General features: G+C 38.5%; 1 protein-coding gene across 1 annotated transcript; it reads left to right on the top strand.

Moving 5' to 3' along the window:
- Positions 1 to 6917: 6917 nt before the first annotated feature.
- gnrh2 (gonadotropin-releasing hormone 2) lies at positions 6918 to 9893 on the top strand. Its single transcript, XM_053478429.1, has 4 exons — positions 6918 to 6992; positions 8303 to 8444; positions 9171 to 9254; positions 9650 to 9893. The coding sequence occupies exons 2-4, from the start codon at positions 8307 to 8309 to the stop codon at positions 9686 to 9688; spliced, it is 261 nt and encodes an 86-aa protein (XP_053334404.1). The 5' UTR covers positions 6918 to 6992; positions 8303 to 8306; the 3' UTR covers positions 9689 to 9893.
- Positions 9894 to 13122: the final 3229 nt, after the last annotated feature.

Here is a 13122-nt window from a genome sequence, read left to right as displayed (position 1 = left end):
ACAGATTATTGATTTGGTTTAATTTTTCAGAAGATCTGGCCTGTCACTTCGTTTCAGGACACTAATCCTTACCTGATTAAGAAATGTCAGGAGGAATTGGCATCTGCTGCCCCTATAATGAGGAAACTGCTGTTTTTTAATGAAGGTATTCTGGCTGATGCAATTTTATATATATATATATATATATATACATAATGTGTGTGTATGTGTATATATATATATATATATATATATAGAGAGAGAGAGAGAGAGATAGCCAAATACTCCCCTTCCTTCACATGGATATGAACTTGAGCAACATCCAGTTTTGCAATTTTGAATCCATAGGGTTTAATATGATGCTGCCCCACACTTTACATCTATAACAACTTTAACTCTTCTGGGAAGGCTTTCCACAAGGTTTAGAAGTGTGTTTATCGAAATTTTTTACCATTCTTCCAGGAGTGCATTTGTGAGGTCAGACACTGATGTTGGACGAGAAGGACTGGCTCACAATCTCCGCTCTAATTCATCCCAAAGGTGTTCTATCAGAACACCTCAGGGCTCTGTGCAGGCCGGTCAAGTTCTTTCACACCTCCCTAATCCATGTCTTTATGAGTCTTGCTTTGTCAGTTGGAAGTATGAAATTGTCCAAATGTCCTGGTATGCTGATGCATTAAGAGTTCCCTTAATTCACTGGAATTAAGGGGTTGAGCCCAACTCCTGAAAAACATCCTCACACCAGTTCCAACAAGACTGCGCACCAGTGCATATACAGTACAATGGGTATAAAAAAGAATCACAGCTCATATTTCATTATACTGTGGGACCTTGGATTACGAGAATAATTTGTTCCGTATTTTAAAACACTCGTAACCAAAGGGAAATTCCCCATAAGAAATAATAAAAACTATTTGTTTCACAGCCCAAAAAACAATACATAAAAATAATTTATACAAAATATAAAGTAATAATAAAACAAATTAACCTCCACTTTACCTTAAAAAAAAATTAAGATAAATCCCGACAGATAAGTGTTTCTTTTTATGCGCGCAGGCGCTGTGTGTGTGTGTGTGTGTTTGTGTATGTGTGTGTGAAGCTAAAGTAAGAGGAGAGGAGGAATCAGTACAAGTAATAAAAATAAAAAATGGAATTGGGATGGAAGTCCAGTCGTGAGCATAGCAGCATAACAGTGTGCAAAGTATGTGCAAATAAACGAATGAGCAAATGAGTTAAATGTGCAAATTTGCATTGATGTGCAATGTGCTCAGTGGTATATGTATAGGAGCAGAGTGATATACTGTAGTACTGTGTGGTGTTGTTATTAAGAGTACGTATAGCCTGCGGGAAGAAGCTTCTCCTCACTGTCTCTTTGTCGGCTTTTAGGAAGCGGAAACTCTTTCCTGACCGCAACAGAGAGAACAGTCCATTGTTGGGGTGGCTGAGGTCCTTCACAATCTTCCTGGCCACCGTTTGTTGTAGATTGAGTGCAAACCAGAGAGCTTGGTGCGGATGATACGTTCACCTGATCACACCACCCTCTGAAGAGCTTGTCTATCCTGCATTGTACTGTTCCCGAACCAGGTTGTATTGTTTCCCATCAGGATGCTATCTATGGTGCAGAAGTAAAAGTTCCCACCTTGGAGGGCCGTCGAAAGTCTCTTAAGCGTCTGAGGTGGTAGAGATGCTGATGGGCATTTTTCGCCATGGTGTTAATGTGACAGGACCATGACAGGTCCTGCGTGATGTGAACAAAGTATCTGAAGCTATCCACTCTCTCCACTGGGCTCTCGTTGATCATGGGGGTCTGGTAGTTCCTCTCCTGCTATGTACTAAAATCCGCTAGCAGTTCTCCAGATTCCTAATCTACACCACGACAGTGTCATCTGCAAACGTAATGATGGTGATGGAGTTGGTAGTGGCCACGCAGTCATAGGTTTATAGTGAGTATAGCAGGGGACTCAGAACACAGCTGTGTGGGGCTCTAGTGCTGAGGGTGTGGGACACTGAGACATGTCTGGAGATCCACTGACACATAGATGAGCTAAGTCTCAGGTGCTCCAGCTTGCCCAGTTGGTAAGTATGGAGGGAATTATCCTGTTAAACGCTGAACTGTAGTCGACAAGGAAAGTTAACATTATTTCCTCTCCTAGCGTCCAGGTGAGTGAGTGATGTGTGAGGAAGGTGTGAAATGGCATCATCTGTTGATGCTGAGAGAAATTATAAAGTCTCTGAGCAGCACTCTGAAAGCACTTCATCACTACTGAAGTCAGGGCTACAGGGAGATAATCACTGAGGAAAGCAGGATGAGGTATGTTTAAGACAGGAACAATGATTGACTCTTTCAAGAATGCTGGGATTATCGACTGGGCTGAGGAGAGGTTAAATATTTCTGTGAACACAGTTGCTAGCTGGTCTGCTCAGGCTTTGAGGACTCGACCTGGGATGCCGTCTGGTCCTGCTGCTTTCCTCTTGTTCTCTCTTCTAAAGGCTCTCCTCATCCTCACATCATGCTCAGAGATGATGAACGTGTTACCGGTTGGCATTCTCTTCTTGTTTGTAGGAATTAGCATTAGTTTTATTGTTAACTTTAGCATTGTTGGCTGCAGCCTCAAATTCGAGCCCAGAAGGTGTTTAGCTCATCTGCCAGAGACACATCCACGGTTCGTCATACCAGATGTTGGTGCTTTATGCCTGTTATTGTCCATAGTCCCTGCCACAGGCTTCTAGAGTCACTCTGTTGTATTATCCTTAGGCAGCACAGTGGTATAATGGTTAGAACTATGGACTCTCACTTCCAGGGATGATGGTTTGTTTGCATGTTGGCACCATGCGTTTGCATGTTGTCAGTTCACACAAAGACGGAGGTATGAGGCAACAAGACTAACCACTATGCCCCATGCCTGCTAACACCACCTCATCATAGAACTGTTTTTGAATTAGCATGTATCATTATTCCTTCTTAATAAGACAGCTTCAATAAGACTAATCATATCTGTTCCAGTCTACAACTTGTATTTATTGTAACAGACATAACAAGTGCCTAAAACTTAATGTCTGTGGTAACTACGTTATAGAAGTGGTATAGATCAGACTATAGATGAACCATAATGCAGTACAGTGGAACCTTGGATTGTGAGCATATCAAAACACTCATATATCAAAGAGAATTTGCCCCATAAGAAATAATGGAAACTGATGATTTGTTCCACAACTCAAAAATATTCATATGAAATAATTCATACAAAATATAAAGTAAAAAATAAAACAAATTAATCCTCACTTGACCTTTTAAAAGAATCATGGCTGTAGTAATTGAGACCAGGGAGAGGAGAGGAGGAAGGGGGCTGCATGTGCACACACATACACACACACACACCAGTTTATCGATAGAGACTCTCACTCAACCAAGCACACCAACATACACACACACACCAGTTTATCGATAGAGACTCTCACTCAACCAAGCACACCCACACACACCCACTAGCTCGCAGAGATAATGGGGGTTGCGGCGGCTGTGTAGGATGACTTTCTCACACACATACCAGTTTACCAAAAAGAGACTCACTTTCACACAAGCGCATGAGTCTCACATGAGTGTGCAAATGAATACACAAAAAAAATGCTTTACGTGCACACGTAAAAAGTACATGCACACACAGATGTTGACTAGATGAGGGACGCACACGCACTGAGACCAAACATCGGAGATGATTACCCACAACTCGACAGCGCGCGAAAGAAAAGAACCTCAGTTGTGATCACGTGGCACTCGCCGTCAAAACAAGAAGCGCATGCATGCTACATGATACTCAATGATATTTGGTACTCGTATATCAAGACTTGCTCGTTTATCAAGTCAAAATTTATTTACTTACTCAATACTCAATACTTTTTGAGGTTCCACTGTATTTAGACACCAGAAGGAAAACATAACTCTTACAAACATAAGAGAGGATGGCCAAGGACAACTTGGAGACGAAGGATAAAAGCAGAAGCCGAACATCATCTCCAGGTCTGGGGCCCTCTACAGAAATTGGCCAATATTAGACCTGGGTAAAAGACCCACATGCTAGAAGACATAAAATGCAGTAAGTAATAATACAGTATTCCTTTCAAGTTATAGCAGGTGCTGGAGTTTTACTTATACTGTAGCTTTAGTAGTAATATTAGCACAAATACTTCTGCAGGTGTATAAGCAGCGAGCAGGTCAGGTTTAGCCTTATGTATGAGCTATATGATCAGTCAGGGTGTAGCCTTATGTATGAGCTGTATGATCAGTCAGGGTGTAGCCTTATGTATGAGCTGTATGATCAGTCAGGGTGTAGCCTTATGTATGAGTTATATGATCAGTCAGGATGTAGCCTTATGTATGAGCCATATGATCAGTCAGGCTGTAGCCTTATTTATAAGTTATATGATCAGTCAGGGTGTAGCCTTATGTATGAGATATATGATCAGTCAGGGTGTAGCTTAATGTATGAGTTTTATGATCAGTCAGGGTGTAGCCTTATGTATGAGCTATATGATCAGTCAGGGTGTAGCTTAATGTATGAGTTTTATGATCAGTCAGGGTGTAGCCTTATGTATGAGCTATATGATCAGTCAGGGTGTAGCTTAATGTATGAGTTTTATGATCAGTCAGGGTGTAGCCTTATGTATGAGCTATATGATCAGTCAGGGTGTAGCCTTATGTATGAGTTTTATGATCAGTCAGGGTGTAGCCTTATGTATGAGTTATATGATCAGTCAGGGTGTAGCCTTATGTATGAGCTATATGATCAGTCAGGGTGTAGCCTTATGTATGAGCTATATGATCAGTCAGGGTGTAGCCTTATGTATGAGATATATGATCAGTCAGGGTGTAGCCTTATGTATGAGATATATGATCAGTCAGGGTGTAGCCTTATGTATGAGCTATATGATCAGTCAGGCTGTAGCCTTATTTATAAGTTATATGATCAGTCAGGGTGTAGCCTTATATATGAGATATATGATCAGTCAGGGTGTAGCTTAATGTATGAGTTTTATGATCAGTCAGGGTGTAGCCTTATGTATGAGCTATATGATCAGTCAGGGTGTAGCCTTATGTATGAGCTATATGATCAGTCAGGGTGTAGCCTTATGTATGAGCTATATGATCAGTCAGGGTGTAGCTTAATGTATGAGTTTTATGATCAGTCAGGGTGTAGCCTTATGTATGAGCTATATGATCAGTCAGGGTGTAGCTTAATGTATGAGTTTTATGATCAGTCAGGGTGTAGCCTTATGTATGAGCTATATGATCAGTCAGGGTGTAGCCTTATGTATGAGCTATATGATCAGTCAGGGTGTAGCCTTATGTATGAGCTATATGATCAGTCAGGGTGTAGCTTAATGTATGAGTTTTATGATCAGTCAGGGTGTAGCCTTATGTATGAGCTATATGATCAGTCAGGGTGTAGCTTAATGTATGAGCTATATGATCAGTCAGGCTGTAGCCTTATTTATAAGTTATATGATCAGTCAGGGTGTAGCCTTATGTATGAGATATATGATCAGTCAGGGTGTAGCTTAATGTATGAGTTTTATGATCAGTCAGGGTGTAGCCTTATGTATGAGCTATATGATCAGTCAGGGTGTAGCCTTATGTATGAGCTGTATGATCAGTCAGGGTGTAGCCTTATGTATGAGTTATATGATCAGTCAGGGTGTAGCCTTATGTATGAGCTATATGATCAGTCAGGGTGTAGCCTTATGTATGAGCTGTATGATCAGTCAGGGTGTAGCCTTATGTATGAGTTATATGATCAGTCAGGGTGTAGCCTTATGTATGAGCTATATGATCAGTCAGGGTGTAGCCTTATGTATGAGCTGTATGATCAGTCAGGGTGTAGCCTTATGTATGAGTTATATGATCAGTCAGGGTGTAGCCTTATTTATGAGTTATATGATCAGTCAAGGTGTAGACTTGAATTTATTCACATAAACTCTTTTTTACACACACATTTAACCGAACATTTAATTTAAGGGGAAATCAGCTTGAATGTCTAGACTTTTGATCTACATTGTCATTTTTGCCCTGTGTAATATTATATGTCTATTTTTAAAAGTACTTTGATTTGAAAGTGTGAATCACTGTGACCCTGTTGACTTTGTGTGCGTGTGTCAAACTGGCACTTTGTGCGGATTAGCACGATCAGAAGCCTTAAGAGTGTTTAAACACCGCTTGAGGGACAGGAACTCGATCAGCGTCTCTCCCAGGCGAATTAATCAGCCCTGTAACAGCGCACACAACCCTTTTCAGATTTCACGTCACTGTGTGTTTGTCAAAGTTCAAAGGTCATTCTGCTGAGTTCACCTTGGACAGCAGGGAGGAAATGAGGTGTCTTACGGGTAGCCAGAAGAGGGCAGCCACATTAATGAAATATCAATAATACACACTGTTTGATGTACTGATTATTCTGGAAATAAATAGCTGATATGAATCACATCCTTATACATAGTTTTGATAACTATATTTATGACAATAATCTTTATATCTACAGTACATATCATCGTTTATCATGTGCTTATAAATGCATTTATTTATGCCATTATTATTTAATATATATTATTTCCAATCAAATTTACTTATTTTACTTATTTTGGCTTAGAGCTAATCCGAATGTAAATACTTAGTATGCCTACATCTGTACAATGACTCATGCCTATAGAAATCCTCATGCTGTTGCATATCATTCATTGTGTGTATATGTGTGTTGGAGTGTGTATGTATTCGGGGTACCATCCCCTGGGGGGGTCAGAGGTGTTTGAAGATGATAATTGGGATTTAGCCAACATTATGTGTCCCAGCAGAACCCTGCAGACGTGTATGTGTGTGTGTGTGTGTGTGTGTGTGTATGTGATTAGGGGTATATATAAAGAGCAGGTGTGTGAAGATGGTCTCAAGCACTGATACTCCAGGACAAGCGCTTCTCAGACGTGCACACCTCAGAAGATTTCGGTCTGAATCAAACACATTAAACAAGGTAAAAAGGTTTTATATTTGCTCATGACTTTTGATGTCAATTCAGAGCATCATAATAACACTGATAATCGTACTCTGTTCTATTCTTTACCGCTGCATTATTTTCTATTTGTATTTTGCTATCTGTTAATATTTTAATTATCAATTGTTACTATTTTTAAAAAAATGCTAAAGAAGATTATTTTTATTATTATTATTGGCAAAGCTGGTAAAAGGATGTGGAAAGTAGTTAAGTAAATGTACTTTGTTACTGTATTTACTGTAAGTACATATTTAAAGCACTTGTACTTTACTTGAGTAGATTTATTAATTTAATAATATCTGTACTTTTTACTTCACTACTTTTCCACATGCCATTGCATTATGTAACTACTGTGGTGTGTAATATTTGAAGCAGGAATATCCCCACCAGCTAACTATTATGCGCAACTGAATGATTTCTCTTCCCTCTGTTAAAAGATGATGTTTGAAATCAGACATGGAATTAGTAATTAGCACGTTTAGTCTAGAAAGAGAGAGACAGATAGAGAGAAAGAATATTTGTACAATAACTAAAAGTCTACTGTGAGTTAGTACAAGCTCAGTACTTTTGATACTTAAGTAAATTTAAAGGTAAGTGCTTTTGTACTTTTACTCAAATAGAAATGTAAATGTAGGACTTTAACTTGAGTAATAATTGGACTAGGATATCGCTACTTTTTCTTTAGCATGGGATTTGTGTTATTTGCCCACCACTGGTGTTTAAGCGAGAGGCTCTGCTAAATAATAACTGTGACTGTACTTTTAAAGTCAGTTAAGACATTCATTAAATTATAAACTGTATCATCTTTGTTCATGTGTAGATAGGTAGACAGATAGATAGATAGATAGATAGATAGATAGATAGATAGATACTTTACTGATCCTGAAGGAAATGTGATTGCACACTGTATATCTAACATATAGTCAGTAGAAACAGGGTAATGTGAGCTCACCATTTCTAGTGCAATGCTAAGAACCAAAAAACTTAATAAAAGTTATATAAAAAGCATAAAAAGAGCACATATATGACAATTAAAAAAAAACTAATAAGCGGACTGAAGTTCATTGTGGTGCAACCTTGAATATATATATATATATATATATATATATATATATATATTTTTTTTTTATTAATTTTTTACAGAAATTATGGAATTGTGTGTGTGTGTGTGTGTGTGTGTGTGTATACTAGGTGTGTGCCTAGTATAATTGTGCAATAGAACAGCATGAAAGTAATACAAGTCTGTGCGAAATGTGTGTGTGTGTATGTGTGTGTGTGTGTGGGTGTAGCGTGATGGTCAGTGTGTGCAGGCTCTTGCTGGTTGCTGCCTTGCTGCTGTGTTTGCAAGCACAGCTGTCTTTCTCTCAGCACTGGTCTCATGGCTGGTACCCTGGAGGAAAGAGAGAAATCGACTCCTACAGCTCACCAGAGGTCTCTCTCTCTCTCTCTCTCTCTCTCTCTCTTTCTCTCTCTCTTTTGCATAACAAAACAGCTTTTAACCAAATTCAAAAAGCCTCTGAAATATGAGAACGTATTTGGGAATCAAGTATTAACACACATGCTTAAAATGTTACTCAATCACACTGTTAACTGATTTATTAAATAAAGCTCAGCTAAACAAGAAAAAAAAAAAAAAAAAGCTTTTTCATATCTAACATGCCTAAAGGATCTATTAGGCATCTAAGGATTTTTGTGAATGTTTAATATTTTAAGATGTTTTTATGAAGCCAGGGAAATGAGTTAGTGGATCTTCCACATTTTTAAGTTGATTTGCCTAGAATATTATTACGGAGACTTGGCACTGTTTTAAGTAGATGGCTTATTTTGGAGAAAATGCATAATGACACGTTAATCTCCTGAGTATTCTGAAGAATCAAAAACAGCTTTAACCGAAACAGTGTTTACACCACAGGAAGGAACTCAAACTATACTACTATGTTCACTTTCTTGAACCTGATGTTGATTTCAGTGCCTGTTACAAGCTCCAGTCTTTAATTATTATTTAATTGACACTTTTCAAGCTGCACATATCACACGTCTTTTACCCTAAGCTTCTGGTATAACACGTGAAAAGGAAACAGTTTGTCTGGGCGGTAATGTTTATATTTCCTGTGAGTGGTAATGAATCCGACCCGTGATGTCTCACTGCTTGGACAGATATCTGGGGAGATTAAACTGTGTGAAGCGGGAGAATGCAGCTATCTCAGGCCACTGAGGACCAACATCCTAAAGAGCATCCTGGTGAGAGTTCAGTCTCTTTATTTATGTATTAAAAAGAAATTAACTTAGCAATGTAAGATATACCTGAATATTCTGTTTGCACTACATTTAAACAGCACATGTTTATTATTATTATTATTATTATTTTGCTAATGGTGGCATGTACATTCCTAACAGTGTTAACTGCAATAGTTAATTGATATACGCATTTAAAAAGTAAAGAATAATTAGATCTCACTTCATAAAAATAACCTGAAAAAAAGGCATTGTAATAGTCACTAGTTCATGTATCATGCTATAGTCTTAAAAACACACCAGTGCTTTTTTACTCATGTCTCTATGTGACGTACTATCTCTATGTTCCCTCTGCTTCCTAATTTTTTCGCCACTTCCTAACAATATTTCTCCCACTATAGATTGACACCCTTGCAAGGAAATTCCAAAAGAGGAAATGACCTCATCAGAACATTTCCTGGCATCATACATAGCTACTTTATTCCTTCTTCCCACTGGTCTGGACGAATGCCTCGGCTAATCAACCTGTGGGTGTGAGCATGTGTGTTTACTTTTATGTAGGTTTAGCATTAAGCTTTTTCGTCATCTGTGTATGAAGCAGCTCTGTGAAATGCATCATGTGATTCAATAAAATTTTTATTTTGGTATTCTGTCTCATATATGAGAAATTCCCTCCAATGCCAAATACTATTATTATTATTATTATTATTATTATTGTTTTTATTTAGCCGATCTCCTTAAACTGTAAAACTCACACATTTAGCTGAATCTTACTGTTCAATCATTAACCAGATATCATAGCTTCACACCACTAATGCTCTCGTGGCTAAATGGACAAGTCTCTACAGTCAGGGTTAAAAACTAGTGGAAAACCTTCTTAGACAGCAGATTGGAGAATAATGCCATAATTATGGGCATTATCGTGATATATCCACGTGTGGTGTTGGTATTTGTAATTAAGCATGCCTGAGCTGTTTATGGCCACTAATACAACCGTGCGCCTGAAGCCCATGGACTAAAAAAGCTCCCTGTGTTAGTATTTCAGTATTTCACTGTATTAGTCATTCGACATGCAGGCCGTTCCAGGAAGTTCCTCACAGGCTGCACGGTGGTGAGTTGCAACACCCCCAACCCCCACAACCAACCCCACCCAAATCCCTTCACCAACACAGTATGTCACTTCCTGTGTAAGGTTACAGTACAACAACAACCAGCTTAAAATTGTGTTGATCGATCTGGGTCTAAAGATAGCCTTGCTGGTTTTCAGATGACGCCCAACACATGTCTCTCAGTGATATGAGCTAATCTTCTGGAGCCTATGCGCTGTCAAGACATCTGGGACAGGAGGTGCTACTCCAGGAGAGGTTTATAAATGTATAGGTTTGTCACTAGTGCCAAGTCAACATACAGTATTGTCAGCTGTGGTCGCAAGACACTGTGCTTGTGTGCACATACTGTCCATTACTCATAAATTCATTTTCTTAAGTGATGCACATGTCCTGAAAAAAACTGTGTCAACTCTGTGCTTTCACTAAGGAAAGCTGAAACACGAAAATGGATAAACATGGAGCATACTCACTTACACACACCACACACGCAAATCCTTCTTTTCTTAAAAAAATAAAATAAAAAATAAGCTTTGCTCATCAAGTCCGCTTCAAGTTTTATTTCCGTTTCGAGGTAACAAACCAGCCATATCACCCAAGCAATTACAGTAAATGGTAACATCATGGTTGTATGTGCACAATCTTGTTGATTATTGCTGAATTATTTATATATCATACATTATTAATAAATATGTAAGCATAAGGTGTCTTTTCATGTAATCTATTAATTACAATGGTTTATAATTTCAATGATTAAACTAAATCTACATTGGCACACAATGTATGCTATTTAAATGAATGACGAACAGATGAATGGACGGACAGTCAGCACATATGATGTTCCAGAATGAAACTTCTGCAACGTCTTAGTCATAACACAACTAGTATTAATAGCATGCATTGGATAATTGTCTCCAAACTGTGGAACTTGTTTATCCTTATTGCTATGACATAAGATATTTCAGGGTGAACACAGTATCAAGATTATTTTACTAAAGCAATAGAATACTTAATTATTGTTCACTGTTTATATTTCACTATTTATCATTATACAATCATTGATTGATGATTACTTTAATGCTGTTTTCAGTACTGTGGTGTCACTGGTTCAATCCGTGCCTGCTTGATTGCTTTCTGAAGATCATGTACAGAAGATGGTTTTGATTTGCCTGCTGCTGCCTTCACCATTGTCCAGCAGTTTTCCACCAGGTTTAGGTCTGGAGAAGTTTTTTAGTAGTTTTTTTAGCTAGGTAGGCTAAAATTAATTGGTGAAATCAGCTGTTTTATATCGTCGTAATACTTTGGCCACCAAAAAGTAAGGCATTGGAAGCACAGTCAGTGCTGTTTTGTTGCAGTGGAAATAATCACAACCCATGATTATGAAAATCCTCTTTATTATTGACTTACTATTTAAAAGAATTAAGTTAGATAAAGCCTATACATTTATTACAAACCAAATGTATCTTAATAGAAATAGAAATCATAGGGAATTGAATGCATTCTGCCAGTGAAGGGTTCAGTAATAATCACTTCTAGACCTCAAATACACAATAATAATGAGAATAATATTTAAACAGTTTGATTCAGAATACATTGTAAAATGCTTTACAGTTAAAGTAGTTGTAAAAATTTGAAATAGAATAAAAAAATACACATGCCCTTCCTGAAGCCTTGCTGTTTTATATACACTCACCTAAAGGATTATTAGTAACACCTGTTCAATTTCTCATTAATGCAATTATCTAAATAACCAATCACATGGCAGTTGCTTCAATGCATTCAGGGGTGTGGTCCTGGTCAAGAAAATCTCCTGAACTCCAAACTGAATGTCAGAATGGGAAAGAAAGGTGATTTAAGCCATTTTGAGCGTGGCATGGTTGTTGGTGCCAGACGGGCCGGTCCGAGTATTTCACAATCTGCTCAGTTACTGGGATTTTCACGCACAACCATTTCTAGGGTTTACAAAGAATGGTGTGAAAAGGGAAAAACATCCAATATGCGGCAGTCCTGTGGGCAAAAATGCCTTGTTGATGCTAGAGGTCAGAGGAGAATGGGCCGACTGATTCAAGCTGACTGAAATAACCATTCGTTACAACCGAGGTATGCAGCAAAGCATTTGTGAAGTCACAACACGCACAACCTTGAGGCGGATGGGCTACAACAGCAGAAATGTGTGTGACCTTAGAAGACCCCACCGGGTACCACTCATCTCCACTATGGTAGAGTCAGAATTTGGCGTAAACGGAATGAGAACATGGATCCATCATGCCTTGTTACCACTGTGCAGGCTGGTGGTGGTGTAATGGTGTGGGGGATGTTTGCTTGGCACACTTTAGGCTCCTTAGGTTCAATTGAGCATTGTTTCTAAACATGTCCATCCCTTCATGACCACCATGTACCCATCCTCTGATGGCTACTTCCAGCAGGATAATGCACCATGTCACAAAGCTCGAATTATTTCAAATTGGTTACTTGAACATGACAATGAGTTCACTGTACTAAAATGGCCCCCACAGTCACCAGATCTCAACCCAACAGAGCATCTTTGGGATGTGGTGGAACGGGAGCTTCGTGCCCTGGATGTGCATCCCACAAATCTCCATCAACTGCAAGATAATAATATGGAGTGTATATGTTCCTCTTACTTCTGCATGTACAAAAACTTTTTCTAGATTTTTATATGATGAATGTTTTACATGGACCTACTTATTAGTTTTTCCTTAAAAATACCATAGTGTACACACTTCCTGTAACAATCACAATAACAG

The sequence above is a fragment of the Clarias gariepinus genome, chromosome 19 (genome assembly GCF_024256425.1).
Source record: "Clarias gariepinus isolate MV-2021 ecotype Netherlands chromosome 19, CGAR_prim_01v2, whole genome shotgun sequence".
NCBI classification, from domain to species: Eukaryota; Metazoa; Chordata; class Actinopteri; order Siluriformes; family Clariidae; genus Clarias; species Clarias gariepinus.
Note: the sequence above shows the minus strand (reverse complement) of the source record. Positions and strands in the feature narration are given on the sequence as shown.

What these genes read in the sequence shown, in the direction of transcription:
- gnrh2 (XM_053478429.1), top strand. Translation starts at nt 8,307, where the DNA reads ATGGTCAGTGTGTGCAGGCTCTTGCTGGTTGCTGCCTTGCTGCTGTGT. An exon ending in ACTCCTACAGCTCACCAGAG is followed by an intron (nt 8,445 to 9,170) that starts GTCTCTCTCTCT and finishes CTGCTTGGACAG; the next exon opens with ATATCTGGGGAGATTAAACT. An exon ending in ACATCCTAAAGAGCATCCTG is followed by an intron (nt 9,255 to 9,649) that starts GTGAGAGTTCAG and finishes CTCCCACTATAG; the next exon opens with ATTGACACCCTTGCAAGGAA.